General features: G+C 37.5%; 1 protein-coding gene across 1 annotated transcript in view; it reads right to left on the bottom strand.

The window, feature by feature from the left end:
- Positions 1–402: 402 nt before the first annotated feature.
- zdhhc8b (zinc finger DHHC-type palmitoyltransferase 8b) overlaps positions 403–14,556 on the bottom strand; it is a 222,144-nt gene continuing 207,990 nt past the window's right edge. Inside the window, exons 7-11 of the mRNA XM_043715429.1 lie at positions 13,546–13,678; positions 9,850–9,973; positions 6,799–6,917; positions 4,462–5,504; positions 403–4,167 (exon numbers count right to left, since the gene is read on the bottom strand). Coding sequence (XP_043571364.1) covers positions 3,984–4,167; positions 4,462–5,504; positions 6,799–6,917; positions 9,850–9,973; positions 13,546–13,678 — 1,603 coding nt within the window. The 3' untranslated portion in view covers positions 403–3,983. The remainder of the gene's footprint in view (positions 4,168–4,461; positions 5,505–6,798; positions 6,918–9,849; positions 9,974–13,545; positions 13,679–14,556) is intronic.

The following is a 14,556-nucleotide window of genomic DNA, read 5'->3' as shown; positions in this document are numbered from 1 at the left end:
GAAGTGGGAATGCTGGCTGGATTGCACACATATTCAGTGCCATTTGAAACTCCTCAGATAATGAAGCAATTCATGTCCAAATGCAGCAAGACTGTAAAATATCCAGGTTTAGGCTGATCAATGGTAAGTGATGTTTGTGCCATAAAAATGCCAAGCAATTATCATCTCCAACAAGACAGGATCCAAGCAAATATTTACTAGCATTCCTATCATTGAAATTTCTACTATCCACACTTTGGGGCGAACTATTGATCAGAAACTGAATTAGACTACCTAAATAAATACTGTGGCAACAAGAACAGATCAGAGACTAGGAATACTGAAGTAACTCACCTTCCAACTCCCCAAAGCCTGCCTACCATCAACAAGACACAAATCAGGGATGTGATAGAATACTCCACACTTGCAAGGATGGGTGCATTTGGACAACAATCAAGAAGCTTAACACCATCCAGGGCAAAGCAGCTCACTTGCTAGGCACTACATCTGCCAACATTAACTTCCTCCACCACTGACGCTCAGCAGCAGCAGTGGGAAGCATCTACATGGTGTACAGCAGAAATTCACCAAAGCACCTTAGACAGGACCTTATAAATCCAAGATTACTTTCATCCAGAAGGACTAGGACAGTAGGCACACAGGAATAACTGTAAGTTTCCTTCAAAGCCACACCAGACACTGACTTGGAAAAGTAGCACCGTTCCTTCAGGAGTTAAAATCTTGGAACTCACTCCCTAAATGACATTGTGGATCTACCTATCCCGAATGAGCTATAGGAGTTCAAAAAGGGCAGCTCACCACCACCTTCAAGGTGAACTCGAAATGGGCAATAAATGCTGGCTCAGCCAGTGACATCCACTTCCCATAAATAATTTTTAAAAAAATATTACAGTCTCTAAGAAACAGGTTAGACCAGAACTGCTAGTTTATAGGCACAATTCACAGGCAGTTTTAGAATTGCATATTGATTTAAAAGAATTTAAAATAAAAGCAATATAAATATAAGATGCTTACATGCCATTATTTAGCCAGTTGACTATGCCACCTATCTCTTATCCCTCTACAAAGCTTTTTTAAGTTTGAGGTTTTCAAAAGTTGATGATACATTTGTGGTTGGAGGAAATTTTGCAAAATCTCTTGTTGTTGTTTCATAATCATCCAAGTTCCACAAGGCTTGGCAATTGGAATTTTTCAACTGAGTTGCAACAGTTAGTGGGAGGAGATCTGTCACAATAGTTGCTACGCTGATCTTGAGCAGGAGACGAGGAGGGAGTTCAATGTCAATTGTACAGATTATACAAAATTGAGTGGAAAAACTAAAGGTTCTGCAGAAATAACATTCAACGAACTTTACATAGACTAAATGACATTGGTAGGTAGAAACTGACATTGAAAGATGCAAGATATTACACAGTCCTTAAATTGTAAATATTTGGCTTTAGCTTATTTTTACATGCAAAATAGTTAATCCTTTATCTGTTGGAATTTTTTAAAAAATGCTATACAATATGGAATACCAGAGGCAACGGATGGGTCAATTCCAGGATTTTAGGCTTCTAATGGAACAATGATTCAAGCCAAACTGGATTATGAGGTGCTGGACTAATTGTAGTTTTGTTCACATTTCTGATTCTTTGATCAATTGCATTCACTTTCCTATTGGGGGTGGGGTGGGGAGGAAATGGAAGGGCAAGGGAGTTGAAATTAAAAAGTCAAACCCCAGAACGACATTAATCTGGCATTTAAAATAACGAAGGGTACCAAAACGAGACAGATCCAGTGTTGTGGGATCATAAAGCAAACTAACTATGGTACAACAAAGCCAAGAGAAAAAAAGTTAGTGCAATGAAGGTGAAGGACTAACTTGGAGGCTTAAATTTATGGAATAAATTAAAACCTGATGTCGATTCTGCAACGTGTTTAAAATAAATTTTTACTTTGTTTTGCAAGAGAGCCAGTGATGAGAGAAACAAAATAGTTGATTGATTTTCAAAAAGAACACGCTTGATGGGCTGAGTAAGCCTTTTGAACTCAAATTTTAATGTAATAGCAAGAAAGCTATTAATTTACATTCCTCTCTTCATTCCTTCCTTTCTTAATAACTATAAACGGTGAATATTTTTGTGGAGCAAGAAAACTATTTTCAGTAAAGAAATCTTGGTTTAAGGAGACTCAATTACTTTATAAAAATAATAGAAGACAACTTGCTCATCAAGTTGTGGAGGCCCCTGTTATTACTCTCTAGCCCATATCTAAAATGGGACTAGAAAGGGTATTTATTAATTCATAACAAGGAAAGCCAATCTTAATAAATAAATTTTAAATCATACACTAAGCAGAGGCATATGGATCTTCTGATGAGACCTATAGAGGAAGGTGAAGTTAACATCACCATGATTGTTTCCAAAAGTGCTCCTGGCCCTGATGGTATGAAGCTTAATGATATCCAAGATATACATGACAGAGATGCAACATGTGCAATGTTCTTTCCAAACAGCCAATGAGAGGCTTACATGAGCCACTATGGGGCTTTTATGCCAAAACAAACTAAACCTGAGAATTAAAGATTGTTTCATCTCACTGCAAACAGTGCAAATATCTGACACATTTAATTCCACAGATCTATATCAGACCTGCTGATGTTAAGTCAAGAGGACCAAAACAAAGAATGAAAAGATCTGAATCAAAACTAAAAATATTTGCATCCTCAAGGTTCTTGACATTAGTAAACCAGGGTCCATTTTAAGTGGCTAATTTCACTGCATCAGACATTTGATGTTAGTTTAAAAAGTCATGTTAGACACATATTTGAGATCTTTCCTTGCAATTAAAATAATACATGAAACATCACACTTAAAAAAGTTGATATTAAATGGATTTTCTCCTCCCTCTTTAGCAAACTAAAGCCTAGCTGTCATTCTAGGCAGAGAATGGTGAAATTTTTCCCAGTCCTAGACCAATATTATGAGAGATGTGGAGGAAATAACTTAACTTAACCTCAGCAGTTCCTTAAAACCATGATAAAAATGAAAAATGTACTATATGCGACACAAGAGTGCAAATATCTCATATTCCATTACTTTGCAGCAGTGTGAAAACAGCCTGAACTCTGAAACCTCACCAGTCAAGAGATGGAATAACAGCCAATTTGCTTATTTACAATACTTTTTCATCATTAGTCTTAGCACAGATCAACTCCTCTTCTAGAAATCTATGAAATTATATACACTGTCAATTCCAACATTTCATTACTGACAGGAAACTTTAACACTTTAATAATTTGTATTATCGAACATTCTTAAAGCTTTGAGGTTTGAAGCATTATAACAATGCACTCTCCCTTTAACTTTTCCAAACAAGCTCTAATAGACACACAGGTGCACACACGCACATATACTCACATACAAGGATATCTGATAGGTTGTCTAATGGCATAAAGTCTCCTAGAGGACAGAGTTTTAAAACATCGTTTGGCTGATGTAGGAGCATCACTTCCTCCTGAGAAGGAAGGGAACCAACAAGCTTTGGTGCCACACAATTGTGCCTACATCTATTAACACAAAATAAAAAGTATTACATTTGTCAAGCTAGTATTAACAGGTTTGATTGGCAGGCCAGACTAAAACTCTTCATCATAAAATCATTACAGAAGTCCAGGTTACTATTAAACCATCACAGCACAAAATTTTACACAAGATTCCAACGGATAGGTAAGTGTACAATGGCAGTTTCAACAAAAACTGTACATCCTTTCTATGATAAAGGATTTTAAAAAATCACTTTCTGGAGCAAAAGAGAAAATAAAATGACAAAATAAAACGTTTGCAGTGGGCCTGCCCTGAATTGAAACCATGTTTCGGACTTGTTGTAAAACTATTTCTAGAGAAATAAGGCTGCAGCTTGTTGGGCAAAAAATAACACACAGCTGCTGCGATAGTCTTCACAGTGCATCCAGCTTTACAGCTGCCGTGGTTGATGGCTGTTCACACCGAGATCTCATAGGTGGTCCCACCTACACCCGACACTTTTTTCACGTTGGGCTGCCTGGTGGGACTGACCATAGCACCATGGGAACTAGAAGTTGAGCTTATCCGGCTATCCATCCTGGATAAACGTTTTGGCTGTCCATTAAATTTGCTGTGAGCTGCCTTCATCTGAACCTCATCACTGAAAAACAAAAAGACAACAATGGTACATTCAGGTATTGCTCTGGAGTTTTATTTAGACAAATACATCAGGCCACTATTCTCAAGAACTGTCATTTTGTACTCGAAACATTCTGTTTCTGTCTTCACAGATGTTGAACTTCTCTGTCACTTTATTTTAATTTTATAATTCATCTTATTGTACAGACCTAATGATAGTTTTCTTTCTTATTCAATCCACACAAAAGTCAGTCAATTTGAATTTACACTGCCAACACAGCTTAGAAAGGCTCAGAAGACAAGATGCATTACCTACCAGGGGGTAATCAGAGGCTGAGGCACACCTTCTGACATTTCCATAGCAGTGACGAAGGACAGAGGCTTTTGGCTCCCATAGGAGGGGGACCTGACTAATGAGGAAGATGTGATTTGATGACCCGGAGACCTGTATGAAGTCTCAACAGCTCTGTTTTGCAAAGTGTGGTGGGACTGCACATTGTTGTTTGCTATATCTGCATGAAGGGAACTTGTCGAAGTCCTTGTTACCCTTGACACCGTGCTCGAGAGGGAGGAAGCGGATGTGCGCATTACAGGGTTCCTTGTGCTGTAGTTGCCGGGAGACAGAAGATTATCTCGTGAACCATATCTACCAGTGGTTGTCCTTCTCGAGTCATCCGGTAAAGTGTTCACTTGCTGTAGGTTATATGACCCAGGTGTGTCATGTGCCCCTGAATCTAGAAACACTGAATCAGGTGAGGGTCGAAGGAGTTGCCCTCTTTCTTCCATTGCCTTCCGCTCCTGAATGGAGGCCATGATTTGCTTCGAGAGGTTGTCATATCGGACAGGTGAAGGTTCCCGTTGGTGCGGTGGTGAGGCTCTATGATTGGGGCTGTAACCTTGCACAGGCTGGCGCTGGAAATTCACCCCTCGGATCTGGCACATTTTGGCCGACAGGTATGGTGAATGGTATCCCACACCTGACACTCCAGTATGTACAGTGGTATCTACCCCAGGGTGTGTAGTGGTGGGATTCAACAAACTATCGTACGACAGGCTTCCATTCTTGTTGGACAATGAATTTGGACCAAAAATGTTTTTGTATGGATTGGGGGATGAGCCATCAGACTTCATTTGGTGTATCTGAACCTTATCTGTTCCTTTCCTGTGGGCAGATTTCAGGCTCAGAGAACGAGAATTAACAGAGAGTGAATCAAGTTGGAAGGGGGATGACTGGTACGTCTTGTGAAGTGATGGCGATCTGTAGTCAGGAATATCGAGATTTGGCTCGGACCTGTAATCATGGGCCCTGCTGCACTCTTCCATAATAGCTCCCTCTTTATGTCCCTCCTGCGTGGAAATCTATAAAGCAGGAGATAAGACAATACCAGGAATAATCAATTTTATTACTCAACAATCACAGTTGCTGCCACCAACGTTTTTAATTCTTCAATAAAAATATTTAATTTGTTCTTGTTCAAATTGGCAAATACACAGTATAATTTTCAACTATTATATAGAAATCACATGAAGTAGATAGAGAAAGCTGATAAAGATCATAGGAGGTTGACAGTAGACATTCCCTTTAAAGGTTATAATATTGACTTGCTGATGCAATCTGAATCTCTCTCGCATCATATTAAAATTACAACACAGTTGTGTTACTTTAATTGCAATGCTTTATACATGTCTGATTCCAAAGCTTCATGGTCAGGAGTATGCAGGTATCACCCCAAAACAGTTTGATTTTCATCTAAACTTCCAAACGTTTTCATTCTGGGAGAGTCCAATATTTTAAAAGATAATTAAATTTTGTTTGGCAAATCAACCATTTCTAAAAGAAATCTGAAAGTTATAATCAATTCACAAACAAGAAAACTACTCATTTTCAGTTTCAAATGAAGTGCATTACATTTTATAACTTCCCCAAAGACTCATATAGCAAAGAAAAAAGAAATTCTTCTTTCCAATATTTCTCCCCTCTGTATGTTCATCCCACTGTGAAAGAACAGGATAGCAAAGATGTTAATTAACCAACAAAGGCTCAATGATTAATGGATGCTCATTTTAAGTTATTTTAAAAAGATCAAACAGATGGTAAATTAGAAGTCATGGGCTGCCAGATGTCTTGTAGAATGAAACTGACCATTGGCAATATTTGTTTATAAAGCGAAACATACGTTGGTTATAGGTATTAAAAACATCAGAACAAATTCCTTCACAAACTCTGTAGAAGCATATTTATTGACCACACAAATTATCAATCATAACTTATAACAGCAAATAGCAATCTTCTAAACCTACCTAAATGTCACTGCGTGGCAAGAGAAATCCATGAGTGAAATGCTTGGAGATTAATGTGTTATACAAATCCCAAGCTCCTTTTACTTGCGATCCAAAACATGCCATAAGGTAATCAATAATGTTATTAAAGTAGTATAACATTCACATCATTTTCTTCAAGATTCTAGAAACAAGCAGTGCAGTGGCTTGAAAAGGGTTAGTGCAGTGGATGAAAGTGCCATTTCAGTGTTGTGCTAACATTTCTCTCAAATTTTTCCCATTCTAGTCAAGTTATCTAATATTTCCCATGCTTCTGAGAAAAACGTAATGAATAAGGCTTAATGTCTAGCGCCGGAGGCTGCACGCTCCTCACCTTATCACTAGCAGCATGGTAGAGGACTTTGGGGTTTGCATCTGAACTGCTGAATGTTGGTCGATACTTAAACATGGCAGGAGTGGGTGGGTTGATGGGCTTGGATGAGAGACCACTATCTGCAATAAGACAATGACAATGTAGTACAGGTAGCAGTACACACAGACACAAAAGGTACACTCTAACTACTGAAAAACAACAGAAGGGCTAGGTCAGAGGAATCTAGGTAAATACCACCCTGATCACAAGGTTTCCAGGAGCTTTTAAATGTCAGAACCAGATGTAAACTAACTCAGCTATCCCATTCCGGGACACGGGAAAAAATGAAAATCAAACATAAAGCTGCGTTAGCTTTATGACAGATTAGAATATAATGGTGGTGGGGTATATTAAGGGGATTGGAATAGCCAAAAATAAACCCTTTGAGTACTGGAGTAGTACTTTTGCACTGGTAAAGTGGATTTACATTAGCATGTTTATTGTCATTTTTCATATGGTAAAGACCTATTAGCCAATCTGTTATCATTCAGTCTTTTTCAAACAAAGGAGTTGGTTGAAAACAATTCAGTGATTTATTACTTCCAAGTAACCAACGTTTGTAATGCGAAGAAAACTCAGTACTCAAAATGTTTAAAAATGAAAATTGAACTGTAAGATGTTCCATCTAGGAATTCCATACTCTGAAAAACCTTAAAACCTATTCCACAGCTACAGTACAGCATACCTTACAGAATTACAAGTAGATCATCAACACAGATATCTGTGTACAGCTTTCTGACAAATCTTTCTCTCACTAAAAGTTGAGTTAATTATAGCAACACTAAATTTAACTCCACCTTTTTCATTCTAAAATTTGAAAGGAAATACTCAGGTTCACCCTTTAGGAATAAAGATTGGTTGAATAAGTGTATTAAATGGTGTGCTGAGGATTCTCACAAAGCAGCTCAAATGTGATGTGTTATGGGCAAAGTAAAACACTTTCAAATGAGGTGATGACCAAATGCTACAATTAGTCTACTAGGATACAGAGAGAACAATTAATCAAATCCTTGATCCTGATGTCATCCAGTAACTCATTGATGAAAAGTAGTGTGAATGTAAACGTTCATATATGACCGGTTAAGGATAGATTTCGATAAAACCACCAACATCACTGCCTAGCCTGCACTTTAACAACAGCTATTTGTAGAACCATAACACTGTTCAATAACTACTTCCCTGTGGAGAAGGACGAGGAAAAGACGACAGAAAAGAAAGAGTACTAAGTGGAACAAAGATTAAAGTAAGCAATGTACTAGCATATCAACTTGAGCTGGGAGTGCAAAGTAGACACAGTAGATAAACTTGGCAAAATTGCTTTATTCCATTGCATCTTTTTTTTAACTCCCTCCTTCAACTTGATTTTTCAAAATCAATTGTTTCTATTGGAAATTATGTGCTGTCTTTTTAGAAAAATGAAATTCTATTTATTCTGCAACCACAGGATTTAAAGCATTGTTGAATGCTGAAAATCTAACTGCATTTACATTATGCTTTCCAAGCAAAGTGAGGGTATCAAAACTTTTGAGGCAATATTACCTGCGAACAAGTAATAATTAATGTAACTCTCACCAATAATCCCTAACTATGACACCAAATATCATCATCTCCTAGTATATACTTTTTTTTTGGTCACATTGCTGCTACATGTTTCATTCTAAATATTGTAGCTCTACATTCTAAATTAAAATAATGCCTTGTTTAAAGCACAGCATGCCACCCATCTCTCGCTCCCATGCTACACATTCATTCCACCAGCAACAAAAAGTCTAGTTAAACAAAGCATTCCACCAGCAACAAAAAGTCTAGTTAAACAAATGTAGCTCCTTTTACACCTGAGACAGGTCATTATCCACAGGGTTGCACACAATATATACATTTATGTACTTGAAAAAAAAATCTTGTTACATACTTCAGCCACCACTATCATAGAAACACTAAAACAGAATAATTTACTGTGAACAGAACACTGGATTTATTAACTATACATAAGACAACTAGCTACATTGCAAGATACAGATTACACGCAAACACCAGATGAACTCCTGATTTCAGCCAGGTATCTAACAGAGTAATAAAATAAGCAAACCAGCAAAAACCTGTCTGCACTATCACAACAGGAACTGAAGATAATAACAGTCTTGTAGACCTTAAAAGTGGTCTTTCAATGTGGCACAAGGAAGCAATCTGCACTATTCTCAACCTATTAATTAGCCATAATCTGAATTTCTCATTGTTACATACGCCTCACAGCAATTATCATCCAAAGAAATTGGAACAAAGAGGGAGGAAATAAATAAGTCACTTAAATTTTACTAGAGTTGAAGACATGTTTCACTTTCACTACGTTTGTCAGTTTATATTCAGAAATAAATATATTCAGTGTATATGTTTTATATACATTATGATTTATATCAGCTTATATTCAGTTAACTGGAGCAAACCTGCAAAAAGCTGTAAAAGAATAATGTTCTGGGCAATGACACTTCAGTAGATTTCTGGCATTTGCATTTTTCCTCTAATATTTACAAATTACAGAAAGTAATTCAACAATAATGTATAATCTGAAGTTATTAGAAACATTAAAAACAACTTCCTTTATTTTTATAAAACAAAAGGGCAAGTTAAATCTAGTGAGAAACGAAGGATCTACAAACTGGGGAGAGTTTTCTGCAGGTTCTACTCGAAGACCGAGCACTTGCATATAGGATGTAGAAATACAAGTTTTATGATGGGTGCACTTTATTAAAAGGTGTGTATAGGAACAAAAGTACACCTGATTACTTTTTAGTTCTATTTTACTTGAACATAAGCAGATATATGTGCAAAGTGTTATCAAAAGAGTACACCAATATTTACCATCCACTTAAAACATATCACTCTCAATTACTGGTTTATAATTGTTCATGTTTCAGACACCTATCGTTGTAAAATTATTTCAGGAAAACAGCAACTATTCAGACATGAGATCTAAGCAGAAATATTTTGCCATTTCTTGATTCATCACATTACCTTCATTAGTTGAAGCGGTGAGCTGATTCTTAAGATTTGCATATTTGCTTGAACCAAGTTTAGGTGGGAGTGGAGGCTCGATATCTGTTGATGGAACTTCCAAAGCTTCCAAACTTCCTTTAGACTAAAGCAAACAATGATTGACTACAAAGAACAGATGCAATTTTAGCATTTAATCAGCAGAGTAACCATTTGGAGGCATCTGCCTTTAAATCCTTAAACATTAAAGTAATACATTTTTTGTTGCACTCTATTTTCAATAAAGTACATGAATTGTGGGTGTTATCAAAAGCATTTACTGGAGCTTCAGTACTCTGCTTTTATTAACAGGGGGATTGAGTTTAAGAGTCGTGAGATCTTGTTGCAGCTCTATAAAACTTTGGTTAGACCGCACTTGGAATACTGCGTCCAGTTCTGGTCGCCCTATTATAGGAAAGATGTCGATGCTTTGGAGAGGGTTCAGAGGAGGTTTAACAGGATGCTGCCTGGACTGGAGGGCTTATCTTATGAAGAGAGGTTGACTGAGCTCGGAATTTTTTCATTGGAGAAAAGGAGGAGGAGAGGGGACCTAATTGAGGTATATAAGATAACAAGAGGCATAGATAGAGTCGATAGCCAGAGACTATTTCCCAGGGCAGAAATGACTAACATGAGGGGTCATAGCTTTAAGCTGGTTGGAGGAAAGTATAGAGGGGATGTCAGAGGCGGGTTCTTTACACAGAGAGTTGTGAGAGCATGGAGTGCGTTGCCAGCAGCAGTTGTGGAAGCAAGGTCATTGGGGACATTTAAGAGACTACTGGACATGCATATGATCACAGAAATTTGAGGGTGCATACATGAGGATCAGTGGTCAGCTCAACATCATGAGCTGAAGGGCCTGTTCTATGCTGTACTGTTCTATGTTCTATATCTAATGTTTCTTATATATCTTGCACAAGGGAGGTTAGAATTTCATTTACATGAACTAACTGGATTTAAAAAGAAATATCAGAAGACATTTAGCTTTAGCTCACTAATACAAAACCTAACAGGGTATAGTGACAACAATGCAAGTATTAAAAACATGCTAACAAATTCTGAAACAAAAATTAGAAATTGCTTGGAGAGAACTGAAGGGTCAAGAGACCCAAAACATCTACTTCTCTCCGCAAATGCTGCCAGACCTCCTGAGCTCTTCCAGCAATTTCTGATTTTGTTTCAAACAAATTTTGATGCAGATTAGTATTTAAGTTGATTAGTTTGTGTAACGTGTTATGTTTTTGGGACTGTTCATAGTGCATTAACTTGTATATCCTCAGGTAAATTAATTATTTGAGCAAGAATGTCTGCTCCAAGTAACAAGACATAATATGTTCATTTTATTACTGAAAGAATTTCTGAAATCAGGATTAAATATTTTAAGTATTCTTTGTTAGCAAGAAGTTCCATTTTTCCTCCCTGGCTCCAGCATTTTTATGATATGCAATTTATCCAGCAAAACTGGCTGAGAAACCAGAACGACTAACATGCATACAACAGAAGTCAACTTAGACCTCAACACTTTGTTTTTATGAAGCAGCTAATAACATCACAACTAAAATCCTTAACTTATAGATCAAAAATTTACCAGGGAGTGATTTCATAGTTCTAATCATTTGAACTCAAGTTCTGAAATGTTACATTAAAGATATATTGATATGATTATAAACAGGATCCTACAAGGTGTTAACATTTAAAAGATTTAGTTAGTCTCTAAACTCCTGGAATTGATGCAAACATGTAGTGAAGCAAACATCGATTGCCATAATTAAGAAGCTGATTTCATAACACTAAGTATCTAGTATTACAAATAGTCATTTCATAGAAGCAGAACCCAGACAATGCAGAAGGAGGCCATTAGGTCTATCGAGTCTGCAACCACCCTCTGAAGAGCATCCTACATAGATCCAGACCCCTACCCTGTCCCCATAACCCCATGTTTACATGGTTAATCCACCTAACCTGCAAAGTGCAGATTCCACACAGACTCCCAAGGCTGACTCGAACCTGGGTCTCTGGAAGTGTGAGGCAGCAGTGCTAACCACTAAGCCACCATGCCACCCACAGTAGTACATTTGGTAGTACAGAACCTGAAAATATTGTCAAAGCTTTTTGTCTTGCACTCATCAGGCTAACAAAACAATGTAGGATCAGAAATAGGCCATTCAGCCAATTGAGTCTGCTCTGCCATTTGGTGAGATCATGGATGATCTGGTAATCCAGAACTCCAGCTTCCTGCCTTTTCCCATTAACACTTGATACTCTTACTGATTAAAAACCTGTTTCTTTCAGTTTTGAATGTACTTAATGACGCAGGCTTGACAGCGCTCTGCTGTAAAGAATTTCACAGATTCACTACCCACTGAAGAGAAATTCCTCATCTGTCCCAAATATACAATATCTTATTCCGAAATAATGCCCTACAGTCCTTGACTCTCTCACTTGGGGAACCAACCTTTCTCCATCTACCATGTGAAGTCCTCAAAGGATCTTGCATGTTTGAATGAAGTACCTCTCATTATTCTAAATTTCATTAAGTAAGGTCCAGCCTACTTAATGTCTCTGCTTTAGACAGTCCCTCCATACCTGGTAGTAATCTAGTGAATCTTATCCAGAGTGCCTGCAAATCCAGTATATATTTCCTTAGGATGTGGGGCTTGAAAAATCTTCACAATATTCTAGCTGTTGTCTGACCAATGTTTTATATAGAATCTTTTATAAGAATACAAATTCAAGGGGAAAAACCACGTTGATATATCACTGGAGGAGAGTGGCAAGTTGACAGTGATTGGTACCGGCATTGCCATGGAGAATGCACCCATTAATGCTGATTGACAGTTAACAGCCAGACTTTGTACTAGGTCAAAAAAGAAAATAAGGAGTCTTCCATTTCTGATGGAGTTGAAGAGAAATGCTTCCTCTCAGAGTGAAAGAAATCTTTGAAACTCTCTTCCCCAGAGACTGGTTAAGTAGGGTCACTAAATAGTTCAAAGGCAGAGGTAAACAATATTCTTAACTAACAGGGGAGTCAAAAATTATTGGGTTAGGCACAAAGGTAGAATGGAGGCTTTCCTGCCTTGAACTTGCACGTTTGTAAAATGTCCAGACGAGTGCAAGTCGAAAATGTTTAACAAAATATATCTTTTTTTTAAATACTACACAATATCTACTAATATGTCCTGGAACTTCAGCCTGTATACCAAAATGATGGACACGGTCAGGCAAACTAAGTAGGGTAATTGAGAAACAAGTCAAAAAATGTGGTGCTGAAAAAGCACAGCCAGTCAGGCAGCATCTGAAGAACAGGAGAGTCGACATTTTGAGCATAAGCTTATGCTTGAAACGTCGACTCTCCTGCTCCTCGGATACTGCCTGACCAGCTGTGCTTTTCTAGCACCACACATTTTGACTCTGATCTCCAGTCCTCACTTTCTCCTAATTCAGAGCTAAACACAGCACTTCAATACTGTTTTATGTATGACAGATGCCTGGCAGGGAACCTAACGATATGCAAAGATATTAAAGGTTTACTCAGGCTGAGATTCAAAGTTTTAAATTCAAATAGATAGATCCTAAAACCATAAGCTATAAGAGCAGAATTAGCCATTCAACCTAACAAGGCGAATGGATACAATACTAAAAGAATTTGAGATATTAAAACACAATTTGGCTCCTTACCTTGGTCCTTTTCAGATTGTCCTGAATTCCATTGTCATTTACCTTGAGTGCAATTTGTCTTTCAGACAATGGAAGTCTGACAAAAGGGGATTTTATTGTTATCAACTCTTTCTTTTTATAGTCGACCACATACCTGGGAACAGGAATCAACACCATCAAAATAAAAGAAAGTTTGCGCGTAACATTTCCAACATACATAACAAGGTTTAACACACAGTGAGGTCCAATCTGACCTGTCCTTGGCGTTTCATACAGTTTGATCATAAAATTCAGTGATTCATTGGTGCCCATTAACACATAAGTATAAACCATACTAAAAACAAGGCTTATTGTCAACATTTATAATATATTTATAATTATGATAATAAGGATATATAATTTTCATTCAGCTAACCTTTTTCCAACTTCATTCAACCTTTTCAAAGAAATCTTCATTGGAATCAAGCCAGATAAAGAAAGAATTAATCAAATATCTCTGGTGTAATAACTTGAAGAGCTCAACAGGAGAGGAGCATCATTTACTGTTGAACATAAAATAGTGCCACTATTCGTGGTATACAAAGAGTAGCTCCAGCTCAGACAATTCTGCAGACCCATCCCAGGGTCTGCTTTCATAGATATTTTTGAATCAATCTGTTCAGACACGCTGTTATACATCTCTGGAGCAGGTGAGACTTGAGCCCCAAGCCTTCTGGTTCAGAGGTAGGGACACTATCACCATCACAAGAGCTTCAGAGTATACTTTATATTTTCTGAACAGAATCTGCTTTATTTACATCAATTTAAAAAAAAACTATTTTCTCATCAGCTTCTTTCAGAAATGCTACGACACATCTCTGAAGCAGCTGGTGCTTGAACCTGTGTCTCCTGGTTCAGAGATTGGGAGACTATCACTGCACCATAAATGCCATAAAGGTGTTTTCTTTTTCTTTCTGCACAGGGTCTGCTTCTTCTTTCCCTATTAAGGGTCTGCTTTATTATGTTTTTCCCTAGGGCCTGCTGTTTTTTGTT

Source organism: Chiloscyllium plagiosum, chromosome 25, assembly GCF_004010195.1.
Source record: "Chiloscyllium plagiosum isolate BGI_BamShark_2017 chromosome 25, ASM401019v2, whole genome shotgun sequence".
Lineage (NCBI taxonomy): Eukaryota > Metazoa > Chordata > Chondrichthyes > Orectolobiformes > Hemiscylliidae > Chiloscyllium > Chiloscyllium plagiosum.
The sequence above is the reverse complement of the archived record's forward strand: the minus strand, read 5'-3'. Positions and strand labels throughout refer to the sequence as shown.